The 14354-nt window shown below is 44.2% G+C and overlaps 1 protein-coding gene across 2 annotated transcripts in view; it reads left to right on the forward strand.

Moving 5' to 3' along the window:
- Positions 1-4729, forward strand: part of yki (Transcriptional coactivator yki) — a 31984-nt gene extending 27255 nt beyond the window's left edge. The window contains exons 2-6 of one of the 2 annotated variants that reach the window (XM_033475628.2): positions 381-604; positions 965-1152; positions 1238-1441; positions 1569-1654; positions 2441-4729. In XM_033475628.2, coding sequence (XP_033331519.1) covers positions 381-604; positions 965-1152; positions 1238-1441; positions 1569-1610 — 658 coding nt within the window. In that variant the 3' untranslated portion in view covers positions 1611-1654; positions 2441-4729. The remainder of the gene's footprint in view (positions 1-380; positions 605-964; positions 1153-1237; positions 1442-1568; positions 1655-2440) is intronic. The other variant, XM_033475627.2, reaches the window with a different exon arrangement.
- Positions 4730-14354: the final 9625 nt, after the last annotated feature.

Genomic DNA, 14354 nt, shown 5'->3' on the forward strand with positions numbered 1-14354 from the left:
ACGCGACAGGTTATTTTGTCCGAGGGTGAAAGGAAACGGTGCTTTCCTGGAAGTGTTGTTGGCTCCGGGGAAGCTTGTCGGACAGAATGGCAGGGTAGGAAAGCTCGAAATTTCCGTGATGAAAAAAATGTGTTTTATTGGAGCTGCGACTGTGGTTGCGGCCTGTGTGGCTGTGGGCTCGCGCACACCGCTCGGTCGGCCGCTCTTACTCGTTCGCGTCGTCGTCTTTTGAATGGGACTAATTTTAGAATGCGCCTACTATATGTGGATAACTGTATACGCGCCGGTGGCGTATTCAGTTTCTGCAGGACGGGGCCCGCCGCGCCACGCTTAGTACGCGGAAAATAGCGTCGTTCACAGTGTTAATTTTCTGTTTCCAGCCACCTGACGCGAACCACGACATGGGAGGATCCGCGAAAAACAGCGGCCGCAGCGAACGTGGCCGCCGTCGCCGCCGCCGTCGACAACGGAAAGTCCTCCAGCGCTGTTGCGGACTCCCTGGGCCCGTTGCCCGAGGGATGGGAGCAGGCCCGCACCCCCGAAGGAGAAATATACTTCATTAATCACCAGACGCGCACCACCTCCTGGTTCGACCCGAGAATCCGTAAGTGTCTCCATCCCCATCTACTCCTGCGATTGCGGAAATCAAATATAAATCTTCGTTCGAAGTTGTATCCTCTCGATATAACATTCGAGCACACCAGCGGGTCCGATTCTCCGAATCTAGAACCCTTTGATAACCAGTCTCTATTTATAACTCATTTGCACCGTTGATCTGTGTCGAGAAAAGCGGTAGAAAGCGACGAGTAAAGAAATGCAAACGGTAAAGCAGCTTCATCCTTCGATCACTTTAAATAATACTGTAGAAAACAATAATGTTTCGTTACCCTCGTTGCGATACAAACGGGTTGGAACGACTAGCCTCGTGGATTTACTTTGTATTCACAGAGGAAACGTGTTTCAGCTACCCATCTCCAGAGAGCCCCCACTTCCGGCGCCATGCTACCCCAGAACTGGCTCCAACAGCAGCCCGCAGGGGGTGGTATCCAGAGCAATCAAACGTTGCAGGTGTGTCAGCAGAAACTCCGTCTCCAGTCGCTACAAATGGAACGCGAACGTCTCAAGCAACGGCAACAGGAAATCATGCGCCAGGTCGGTGGAACAGTGGCTTTTCTCCGAGAAAACGTTCGCGTGTATTGCGTAGGAGTAACAACGCGGCTTTTTGCTTTTCCCGCAGCAAGAGTTGATGCTTCGACAGAGCACCACCGATGCTGCCATGGACCCGTTCCTGTCGGGGATCAATGAGCAACACGCGCGCCAGGAGAGCGCCGACAGTGGTTTGGGCCTTGGTTCCGCGTACTCTCTTCCACACACGCCGGAGGACTTCCTCGCGAACATCGATGATAATATGGACGGCACAAGCGGTGAGATATCCTCGCAGGTGTAGAACTATACTCGTAAAGACGTAGCGCTGGTTGAAAGACAACGGTTGTTTTTCCATCAGTTTCTGTACCGGCTCCGTAACGGTGCCCGTACTAAAAGACAGCGTTTCTTTCCCGTTTTTCTAGATGGCGGCGCACCCATGGAGACACCAGACCTTTCTACTCTGAGCGACAACATCGACTCGACCGATGATCTCGTCCCGTCGTTACAGGTGCTTAGTAAAATCGACTAACTCCACCCAAGGTACAGAGCGAGTCTCCTAACATCTCGACGTCGATTAATCGCTGTACACATGGTTTCAGCGGTCGCTGGATCTAACTCGATTAACACTAAAACTAGCAAACCCGCAATTTCGATGGACTGTAGACTCTTTGTTTCAAAATTACTGCGATTGTAAAGACGCTTCCGTGGGCGATTACAGGGTGCAACTATTTGTTCGGATGATTGTTCTAAATGCGGTCCAGCTATTTTTAAAAGGCAATACAAACTAGTCGGTTTTAATGCTCGGTAGTTGTAGGCGTCAACCCTTTGAGAACGAATGTCGCCGTGGCGACGAAATTAGAACTGCATGTTCTTATTCCAGACGTTGCAAATATACGTATAACTTGGCTGTCTGCATAACAAAAGTTTCGGATATATCGTTCGTTTCGCCCAATAGTTACATCTTTGACGAATAATCTAGTTGTCCGAGGGAAAATATCGCTCGTCCGTAAAGAGCTGTTCTATGAATTGTTCTGAAGATTATTATTTAAGGAAGTAGTTTGGGAGTTGTCAAGAGACTCGCCCTGTACACAGTGACTCGCGTATGCGATCGTCGTGGGCGTGCGGAGAGGAATGCCGGCGGAATCGAAGCGGAATGAGAATCGAAATCGACTGGGACCGTTGATGGAACCGTAACGTTATACGTAGGATCGATCGCAGGCGCGAGAGTCACTGTAAATTGCTGGCGTTGCGCGATTTAATGTTCGCCTCTCTCTCTCTGTTGTCTCGTTTGCAGTTGAGCGAAGACTTCAGTAGCGATATTCTGGACGACGTGCAGTCGCTCATAAACCCCAACACGACGAAACCCGAAAACGTGCTAACGTGGCTGTAGTGTGCGGAGACGGAGATTGTCTATGACAGGCAAGCAATCGATGAGATCGACTCGAGACAAACACAAAACAATCGCAATTTCAATACGTCTAAACCGAGCGTAAGGATTCTGGAGGATCATACCAGCCGAGCAACGACTATTCCACGCAAACGAAAGAAAGTTCAAAAACGGAAACAAAGAAAAGAGATAATCGCACGCGTACACCGGAGAAATAAGGAAACAAGGAAATTCGAAAGATTCAAGCGGAGGAGAAGAAGAAGCTAAGGCTTAATCGCGGTATCCCCCCTTGAGAACGGAGTCGCGTGTATATTATGGTTTATGTTTATACCACATCGGAACTGCCCGCGGATAAGTGTCCCAGAAATATCGACGCCGATTCGTCGCAATCGTGCTTCTTATTGGGTTCCAGATTCTGGTGGTAAAAATGGTAAAAAAGTTCGAAGCCTTGATTAATTCTAGTGTTCATGGCAAGCTTGTCTGTGTCTTCCCGGAGAGAGATCGTTGAGAGTATATCGAGCAGGCCGCAATTACCGCCCGAGGCTTCGTTTCGAACGAATCCACTGTGTTTCTTCGTTACCATTTCTACCTCTCTCGTTACACGTAGAATAATGGATAATGTTTGTTGGAATCGAATAAGGAGGTATGATTTCACTATCTTTTTACACATATACATATGTATGCATAGCAAAAGTGGAAAAGAACCTTAAGGTTTTTGGGACATCGCGTATACATGTACATGAAAACCTATACATACATACATGCATATGTATATATATATATATATATATATATATATATATATGTATATATATGTATGTATATATATATGTATATTCGGGTCTTTCTCTTTCTCTCTTACCGTTAGAGTACCGCTCGGACGTGTTCGCGTGTTTGTATGCGTGTATGAGTGCATTTCTCTCCGAACATTTTGTATATAAGTTTGTATTTCTATGTCGAAGCACTGTACGAGAGGAAGAGCGAGAGAGAGGACTGAATATTTTAATAATAATATTTAAAGTAAACACGGCCGCCGCTCGACCGTGTTTGTCGATATAAATATATACGGTGTAGAGCGCGTGGAAGTTGAACGTAAAGGAGAGGAGCTGTGGATGCACTTCCCGAGATGCAGTACGAGTGTAGACAAGTTAAAGAAAATTGTTGTTTAATTATATTTATATCGAACGTTGATTTACAAACGGGGATCTGGTATCATGACGTATCAGATTGTGTAACGATCATGGATCTCGCGTGCGATCGAAATTTTAAAGGGATACGGGATACGGGATACGAGATAAGAGATCCGAGATACGAGATAAGTGGTAAGGTATAAGGGAATGGATACCGAGGAAACAGCATACCTGATGTGTTCACGGGATCACAATCGTGAGACGAAACACAAAACAAGTGCAATTATTTACGGAACGAACGGGGATGGAGAGATCTAGGATGATAGAGAGAAAGAGAGAGAGATTAGGGGGATGAAAAAGGGTATGATGTTCGATGAACGATATTTTATTCGATATTCGTCGGTTCATATAGAGCGGTGATCTTTGTAGGATGTTTACGAAAGCAACGGCGAGCACCGTCTAAAAGTATCGAAGCATTTTTAACGCACGGACACTTGTCTATACCTTGATGTTGGCATACGGAGCAAATCGTGTTACGTGTATGATTCAAGATTCGAAACGAGATTTCGTCGAATCGCGTGTCCAAAGTATATTATACGCATATACAGAACTATAGATATACACTGCAATCGAGTGTCGATAATGCTCAGACTATTTTACATGAAGCGACATATGCTTGATTTAAACGAAGTGCCTTTCTCTTTGCAATCGATTTATATATTATATAAAACGAGACGATATTATACACGTTAACTATTGAAGATCGTCAACTCTTTCAAAGCAATAACCGTCCATAAACGAGATGTTTTACGTGAAAAAACATGTGGTAAGAATTGTTAAAAATAAGCAAACACACCGTTTTTTAAGACCCTTTTTAAACGATACTTCGAAGAGGGGAACACAAAATGAATATATATATATTTTTTTTATATATAAAGTCTATACTTGTTATACGAATTGCAGTTATATTGGTATTTTGAAAACGCTGTTAGATTGTAAAATTCTCTTACGTTTTATACTACTATACAGTTATATAATGGAGATTACAAAAGGAGAGTATATGATATTTATAGATTATCTTTAAATATCTCTTTAGCCGTAAGGGTTTTCTTTTTTTTTTTCTTCTCTCGCGTCGATTCGTTCTCTCGCTCGATCCCCCCTCCCTCCCTCCCTTTGTGCGATCGACGGGGGATCATGGGAGCGCGCGTCCTGCACGAAAGCGAAAAGAAAAAAAAGAACAGAGGCCGATCAAACTTGTACTTGTCTGTTTCTCGTTGAAACAACCTGTAGAGTAATGGTTCAACTACCGAACAATCAAAGCGACTCGGTAAAGAAACAACGCGCGTACGCATATACGAGTACATATATGTATACATACATGTGTACTGGCTGAGTCGCCTAAAACTCCAAGCTCAAACGCTTTCGAAACTTTTCGTTCCGTCGGAAAATATTTCAAACAATTTGAATGATCACGAGAGCGAAGATCAAGTTTGTGCTCCGTTAAATGGATTTCTTTTTATGATGCAGCTGTTTTCCGTAGAAACAAAGAGTAGACAGAATTATCGGCTGAATCTACTAACCCGTGTGCTTGACCTTTGAATGTTCTCCGTGCGTTTTACTCGTTGAAATGCCACAATCACGCGTGAAACAATACCATTCAATTTTTGTCTGAAGGATCTTTCAATAGAACCAACACTTTCGAAAATATTTCAGCTTCCAGTCGTGGGCGACTGACCCCGTATAAACAAATACGTATATATATATTATATATATATGTATATATTTTTAGTTACATGGCAGCTTAAGTGTACACACACACACACACACACACACACACACACACACACACACACACACAAACACACACACATATACGTCGCGAAACAAAGGGAAAGAATAGAAAGAGAAGAGGAGAGAACGCGGAGGTTGACGTAACTTCGCTCGTTAGCCCGAAAGGAATCGCGGCGATAACGATTGATAAGTGGTACCCAGTGATAACGATCGCGCAATCATGAATTTTTTAATCCGTCTGATCCGTATCCATGATTATTTTTTTGTTTCCCTCCCCGTCGGAGGGGAAGGAACGGCAACGAGGAGGAGGAGGAGGAGGAGGAGGAGGAGGAGGAGGAGGAGGAGCCAGAGCCAGAGACGATTTTATTTTTCTGAATGATCTAAGCATTATCTTGTTGAAGTTTATTTGTTGATCGTCGAACATTGATTGTTATTGGTTCGACGCAGTTACGTCCGCCGCCACCCCGGCCATGTTCATCGGGGATCCCCGTGGCTGATCCCTTGTGAACGATTACAAGGGGAAAACGCGGAGTTACGGAGAACGCTCTCCCAGCTTTTCCCGGCCCACGTAAAAGCTCCGGAGACGCGTCACACTTTCGTTTATGGTTGTTCGCGCGCGCTCGGCCCGAAAACTATTTCTGTTGTGTTGCAAAACTGACGACCGGCGCGCGCTCCGAACACACACACACACACGCACGCACGCGCGCGTACACGCACACACACACACACACACACACACACACACACACACACACACACACACACACATTCGACCTCTTTCTTTTTAGTTTTTAATCGAGAAACAAAACGATCATTGTAATGTTCATTCGACACTTTGCGTTACTGTCTGTATTATCCGACTGAGAACACTTTGGAAAGCGATAGCCCGCATTGTTACACACGTGCCAACAAGAAACACGGTAGTGCCGACCTGTTAATTTTACCAAACCGAGCGAGAACGTTTTACTTTGTCGTCGCGGGCGCGAACGTCGTTCCTCTCGAGTCCACGGTTCCTCGATCGTCTCGCAGCGCGCGCGCGGATCAATCTTTCTCTATAGTATTAAATAGTATTCTAACGTTGAGAGACACGAGAGTCGACGAGAGTTATCAAAATAACGTGTAGGCGAGGACGCGGGGCCGAGACGTGGCTCGAGAAATCGTACGTTCGCGCGAACCCCTTGTAGGGCAGGGTTTCGTCTACATATAAAACAAAATGTGTTTTCGATGGTTTTGTTATACGAGGATAGCTTTGTCCTGATCTTTATGCAAATTCGTATTTTTAAGGGAACTCGAAATCGAAGAGAGTCAGATCTTTTTAGTTATCGATTTTATCGAACGAAACATGTTATTGTAACACGCAGTCTTCCGAATCTTTTCAGTTTTTACAAGCGATGCATAAAGATCCGTAGTCTAGTAGCGTAAGTGGTTCACTGTTTTAACGCTTTGTCTACCCGGGAGCCTCGTACCAGGGGGGTTGTAACGGTTCCCGAAAGAGATTGTACCATATTGCGTTAGTTGAGATTGTTCGAGAAGGCCTCAATTGTTATTCTTTAATTTTCGAAAGTTTATCGAGGTGATCTTCCGGTGGTCGGAGCGTTAATGATTCGCCTCGACGAGCAGGGGCACACGATTGCAATGCTTGCGCAGTGTGAAAAGGCAAAAAGCTGTTTTAAACGCGAGTTCGACCAACGTTCGGTTCGAGCGAGGACAAAATTTTATAAAGTCGTCGAGAGGCACAAATTCTTTTATTTCGCCGCGTCATGTTCGATCGAGGCGTGAACCACCGTAGAACCAAAACCGATCGACGAAAGTTACCTTCGTTAACGGGTGATCCACGATAGATCTGCGCGCTCCCGCAAAATCAATTGTTCAGCGCGAGCGTGTTCGCCGCGTTCGCGCGATTAGCTCTTTCAGGCATGTGCAGGTCAGAGATACATTTGAATGTATTATTTTAATTGCTAGTTAACGATTAATGTTAATATTACCATACACCGTATCTTGCTTTTAGTTTAAACATAATTTAGTCTTTACGTCGACAGGGGCTGGGAGGGGGGGGGGTTATTAAGGGTGGGATCCGGGGAGGGAGAGCGGGGAGGGCGCGATTTTTCGGAGGAGCAACGTGAGGAGGTAACGGTTCTCTCGCCTAAGTGCCTTTCATTCTGAAACGCGGAGAACAATTCTTTTGCGAAGCGTGGGCAGCGTTTCCCGTCAATGGAAAACCAAGTCGACTACGAAAGCTGTAACAAAACGGATCGAAAATGAACAAACAAACAAACAAACAAACAAAAAAAATTCGAAAACAAAGGAAAAACTCAGTTGTCAGACTTTTCCCTTAGGCGGCGCAACCATAATATCTGAGATTATAACTACGAGAAGCAATTAGTTGTTTAATATCAGTATTTAAATATGCTCATTGGCAATAATTTGTGACGTACATTTTTATATCGGTAACAAGTGCCTTAGTAATAACGATAATGATAAATATATTGTTTACTTACGTACTGAGAAGCGACGTCAGTCTGTCTATTTATTTCCAACGCTTAACATCCTTTATCATCTCTCCTTGGAATTTCAAAATTTGTATATTGTAGAGTGTCGATCAACCGGAAGATTAACGATTTCTTTGATGTGATAACAGAAAAGAAAACAGGGACGTGTTTCAATTGTTCGGATCATCTCACGGCACCTCAGTTTCAAGCATTCCGGATAATCGAAATTCTGCTGTATTCGAATCACTTCGAATCAGTGGCATTTAACGATTAAAGAATATTCCAAGAGAAATATTCAATAGACTCCTCTACATCTATACATATATAAAGTAAAAGTCGTTAGTTATCTTTATTTTGAAGAATAAATATAATATATTATATTATATATTATAATAATATATTATTATATATATTATAATAGTATAATATATAATATATATAAATCCATTTATTTATAGAATCTCGATAGGAAAACATTAAAATATTTATATATTGGAATATCTGGAATGAAGTCTCCAATAAGTCCCCGTTTATAGTTTTACGAAAATTTGACTATCGCTTGGTTAACTGCTACTTGCATTTAGATTTGTTAGTATACCATCGTAATTATTTTCAAATTTGAATCGATATCCCGGCATCTTTTGGTGATCGCCGCGACGCTTTAAAGAATTAATTATGTCAAAATTAGACAATTAAAAGGTAAATCAAGGGCATAATAATGTTAGACGAATCTGCTGCATCGTTATCGTGTAAAAGATCCAAACGACAGCGCAACACGAAGTATAATTAATTAACATAAAAGTTAACCAAATTTCGAAGAGCAATTAATTATGTTTCGTTATATTGTCATTTAGTTCGATACACAATATCAATACAGTAGATTCTTCTAAACAATTGCGAAGCCTTGGTTTAGTTTTCTATGCCTTAGTTTTGGTATAATTAATGTTTTTAGGCAACTTTTATCGGCGACGGTGGTGCTCCTTTCGGAGAAAAAATGAAGCTCTTTTCGAGGTCTGTACAGCACTAATTGGGATAGTGGCGAAACGCTCAAACTATTCGTCAGATTACCGACAGTCGATTTTGACCAAGAGTTTGAGCGTTTCGTCGCTGCTCCAATTGTTGCTGCATAAACGGAGCTTCGAAATTTCGCCACAAGTGACGCAACGATCGCTAATTTCTAAGATTTATCTTCTTTCGGGCGAAATAAATAATATTTTAATGTTTTCCTATCAAGATTCTATAACTTCCGGGTACTCTAATCGAAGCTGAAGAAACGCGTTTCACGATACATCGATTCAAATTTGAAAATAATTACGATGCTACACTAACAAATCTAAACGTAAGTAGCAGTTAACCAAGCGATAGTCAAATTTTCGCAAAACTATAAACGGGGACTCTCTTATCGGAGACTTCATTCCAGATATTCCAATCCCGGTTCCCTTCGAATTTCTCCATTCGGATCGCTGCAATCGCCTTCGCTGTGTCAACGGTCGGATACATGTCCACCGTTGGTAAGTATTCCTGTGTTCCGCCGACACAACCCTCCCTTCCCATAATCATCCAAACTTACCCCTTTCTGATCCGACAGAATCCTATAATTCCTCTCGGCCGAAACGCTGCCCCGCAATAATGTTTAATTTCGCCGTGGAACCAATCGCGATCGCGCTGAAATCGGAACAATTCGAAGTCCCGGAATGTTTACCAACGGGCAAACGGAAGAACGGTGAATCCGATTGGGCAATCAGGCGAACGCTCGCCCGTAGGTGCACCCTCGTAGGGTGGAAATCTCCGAAGGGTGGCTCCGGCCACGTGACAGACGACTTCGCGGGGACGCGTTATTCAGATTCCTCTATTCGATTATGCAAATTAATGTGAGACACATAAAACTGTCTGCGGGGCCGGGCGGAGAGCGCGAAGACGGTGGTCTAAGGAAAACGAGTTTTACGCTTCTTCGGAAACAAAAGTCTGTCGGCGCCAATCTTTCTTCCCTGTTGGTTCCCTAACTCGCAGGTTTGTTGTTCCCTTCTCCTTCGGTTCGGCGGCGTCGTAACTTCTGGCATGGTGCCTCCGCCGCGGGGGCGGGAAAGGGGTTGCGTCGGTTCCCTTCGTCCTGTCGTGCATATGTCTCCCTGTAACGGGAAATATTGCGGACGAGATCGGTCGCGATTCCTCCGCAACTTCGCTCCTGAGCCAATCGAACTTTCATATCGTTCGATCCAACGTCTCTTTCGTGAAGCACCGAACGTGCATCTGTTTACGCGATCTGTCTCTCCCTCTTCTCGTTACTACTTCGGTATGGCAACTTGTAAATGCCATTTTGAAAAAATGATTTATACTTAGAGGCGATGAACTCGGCCAGTGCTAATAGACTAGATTAATATAATATAATATATAATAGATTAATGTAATATAATATAATATAACAGACTAATATAATATTGTTACGGCGACTTGTCCAAATCAAGTCGCTGTAATGTGAAACCGCCCTGTTGTGAACGACTCCTTAAAGAATAATAGAAGATAGGGGTTGCCACGGAGGTGTGTCACCAACGGACAATCGAAGAGTCGAGATTGGACCGTCGAACGATCAACATCCCACTTCTGAAAGATCTGAATTGTATTTGTATCGAATTGTGTTATAGTTAATATTATTACTTATATATAGTTAATATAGTTAAGTATATATAGTTAATATAGTTAATATTATTAATATTATTATAGTTAGTATTATAGTTAACCCCTTAACGTGCACGCTCGAGTTAACTCGAGCGCGCTAAACTGGCCGAACTGTGCACACTCGAGATAATTCGAGCGGCGTTGTACTTTATGTTGCTATAATTTTTCACACTCGAATGCGATCGAGAATCGAAAATAACAATGTGAAAGCAAAAAAAAACAATCGTTTTTTTATTGATATTTATCATTTACATGGGATTGTAAGCTATAACACTTACTTGTTCAAGTATAAAATATATCCTTTTTCTACTTATCACTTACAACTTATCTCTTCCTTGTGAGTCGCTTTCCGACAGCGTATTCATATTCAGATTCTGATTCGCTCATTTTTCAATATATATTTTACTAAAATATAATGTAAAATAAAATATAATAATAATAATAACAATAATAATAATAATAGTAATATTCTGAAAATTAGAAATCACACCAATTGTATAAATATCCATTATTTTTGTATTTTTGTAATTTTCTTGCCAAGACAAAATTCTAAATTGTGTTTTTTTACATTGAAAAAAAATTGATCTTTTTTGGCCGGCCTTTTTCAAACAAACTGTGCATTAAGGGGTTAATATTGTAATTCGTAACAATATATATACAAAAAAAAAAGAAATAAGACCGGCAACGAGACGAACTGCAAAAGATCGTTACAGAATGAACGCGTCGAAGACGGTTCGAGCCGGAGAGAAGGGAAACGCGGCGACGATTGTTATCGCGACAGGGAAAACGAAAGCTCGGCGACACGAATTTCCGCGTTCGACGAAATACATATCTCGCGAGCCGCGACAGGGCACGCCGCGCCGTGCTATGGCAGCGTAATGGAGCACCGTGTATTTAGATTGCGCCCGGTAAATCGAGTTGTCGAGAGAGAGAGAGAGAGAGAGAGAGAGAGAGAGAGAGAGAGAGAGAGCGGGGGCCATCCACCGGCAGACACCGTGAAAGGGAGAAAACGGAGGACGGCGGGGGTTGTTTTAACGAAATCGCGTTGATGCCATGCAAATGGCTCGGTAACAGCTTCCGCGGCTTCCTGCGCCCGCCGCCGGACCGCACCGCGGCTTAACTCGATTCCATACATATTTTAACACGGCCGAAACCGTAAGAAAATTGCTTGGATATGCATAAACGACTTCGCAAACTAGGTTACACACCGCGGAGCATCCCCGCCGGGCAAAATCCTCGGCGCCCCGGAACCGTTTTCGTCGGCCGTTCGTCTCGGAACGCGTCGGAGTCGGATGATTTCGTTCGGCGGGTCCATTCGTTTCGTGCGTCAGTCGACCTTCGAGGAAATATTGCAACAACTCGTATAATTTTCCGTGGGTTATGGCCCCGATAAAACCGATGCAACACGGAACAATGGACCGGCGCGGCGCGTCCCGTCCACTCGATTCAGTTCGTTTCGTTTCGTTTCGAACTTACGATGTAAAGCTCTCTCGTCGAGCAACGGGAAGCGTGGTCCAGACAAATTTCCGAGGACCCCGGTAAAACGTCTCGCACAGTTTCCATTACAAATCATCCGAGTGAAATTACAATCGCGAGCCATTCTATCGCCCCGCGAGATATTTATTCGCCGACAGGCTCCGTCGAACCCCTATTGTCACCTGTCACTCGCGTCGGCCGTGTCGCGACCGTCCGCGGCAAAAACCAACGGAGCGCGGTCCGATGGTATTTTTAACGTCCCGAGATCATCGTCGATCTTCGTCGATCCGATCTTCGTCGAGGGAAGGATCCCCCGGGGGCCCGAAGGAGCGGCCGCGCCGGATAAAAGCGAGGCCGACGTGCAGCGTGCACATTAAATTATCTATCGCGCAATTATTCATTTATGCTTATTCGCCTTGATACACCCGCGGATCTTGAATTATTACCGGCTTAACCGGACTTTTTAATTCTAACGTATTACCATACTTATCGTACCGTACGAGCGATCCGCCGCTCCGCCTCGCCCCCGCGCCGCCGCCGCCGCGCTACTTTTTGCCCGAGGAGAGCGTCTACCATGACCGCGCGCTTTAAAAAATATTCGAATCGGGTTGTCGCGAGCAACAAACGAGTAAACGTTTCTCGCGGCCCGGCCAAGATTTACGCATCGGACGCGCTCGTCGAGGAGCGGAGCCAGGCACCGAGACAATGGGGGATGCTTCCAAGAATGCAGCGCGACCGACTCGGCAACGAGAAGCTGTGGTTCTCTTCCAGGTTCCACGGTCGGTTCGCGGGCAAGGCATATTTAGTACATAAATCAAAGCGCGAATGGTCCTCGCCTGGGGGCTACGAGTTTATATGCTAATATAAGGTGGAGCACACTGCGCGCCATGCCGGGACGCCATCTTGACCGTCCCGCAACGTCTTGAGGACTCACCCCCGGAAGATCTATTCGCTGCGTTATCGCGATACGACCCTGACCCCGTTCTTAACTAAAAATACCATTTCGCGCCGGAAAACACGCTGCGCTTTCCTGGAAATCCTTTCCAGGTCCTCTGTCGGACGACGTCTCACTTTTTCCAAAGCTCTTGTGCACGTTCCCGTCTTTTCCCGTCGCAAGTTCGCGGGGAACCGGTGGCGATCGAGCGAGTTAGAATCACAGGTGGAGTAAGTCATGGTTTTGGAAATTTTGACCGATCCAATCTACGGGGTGTCCCAAAAATGTCTCGCAATCCGGAAATGGGAGGTTCTCGAGGCCGTTCGAAGTAACTCTTTCCTTAGCGAAAATGCAATCCGCGAAATGCCGATCGACCAATTCTGGTCGCTTTTCCTTGACCGCTGCATTCAATTTGTCCTGTTGCTAACATTCGCGGATAATAAAAAATAACATAATAATAATAATTTTATAATATAACATTTACGGATATCATAAAAATGGGAGCGAGAGACGTCTATAACAGAAATCGGCAATTACTTAGTTGCCAACCCAATAGTATACTAGTCCCCCTACCATCTGAAAACAAAATTCAAGTTATTTAGTCCAATTTTAAAAAAGTTATTGCGTTTTAAAAGGTGAACGAACACTTTTGTGGGCCACCGTATGTATAGCTTTGTCACGATGAGAAGATTGTACGTACTTATTTCGATCTCTCGCCATTTTTATTACAATGTATGGTTTTCAGAAGAAATTTATTCGATCACTTTTCTACAAACGAATCTTCACGGTTTCGGCAACATTAAAAGAAAAGATCTGAAACCGGTCTTTTCGATCGGCTGGGTAGGTTTAGCGTTAATAACTGTAATAAGTTGAAATTAATGTAACACCAACCCCAAATCTTTCTAACGTTTTCTTTTCAGTTTTTGTAATTCGACCTACGCATTTCTATCATAAATGCGCAAAAATCCGTGATCCGGTTGTCACGTTTGTTTCGGTTTCTTCGCAACCGTTTCGATCGGAACCGATTATAATAGCGTGAAACGATTATTTTCGGGAACATTCCAATCGCTGATGTCGAATACGCGAGAACGCCGCCACGACGTTCCCCGAGAAGCCTGCAAACGAAGCCTGCAGATTTCACGGTATCCCGGTATCGAAGCATTGGACGGAGGCATTTAAAAGTTTCGGATCGCGGTCGTTAATTCGGCTTCCGGGATGCAACACGTATAATATCGGGGTTCCGCTTGGACACCGTTCGCGGGACGTGTTCGCGCGATCGAAAGCCACTCGAGAAACGCTCGTTCCAGCCTCGTGCATCCGGCGGC

The sequence above is a fragment of the Megalopta genalis genome, chromosome 10 (assembly GCF_051020955.1).
Source record: "Megalopta genalis isolate 19385.01 chromosome 10, iyMegGena1_principal, whole genome shotgun sequence".
Lineage (NCBI taxonomy): Eukaryota > Metazoa > Arthropoda > Insecta > Hymenoptera > Halictidae > Megalopta > Megalopta genalis.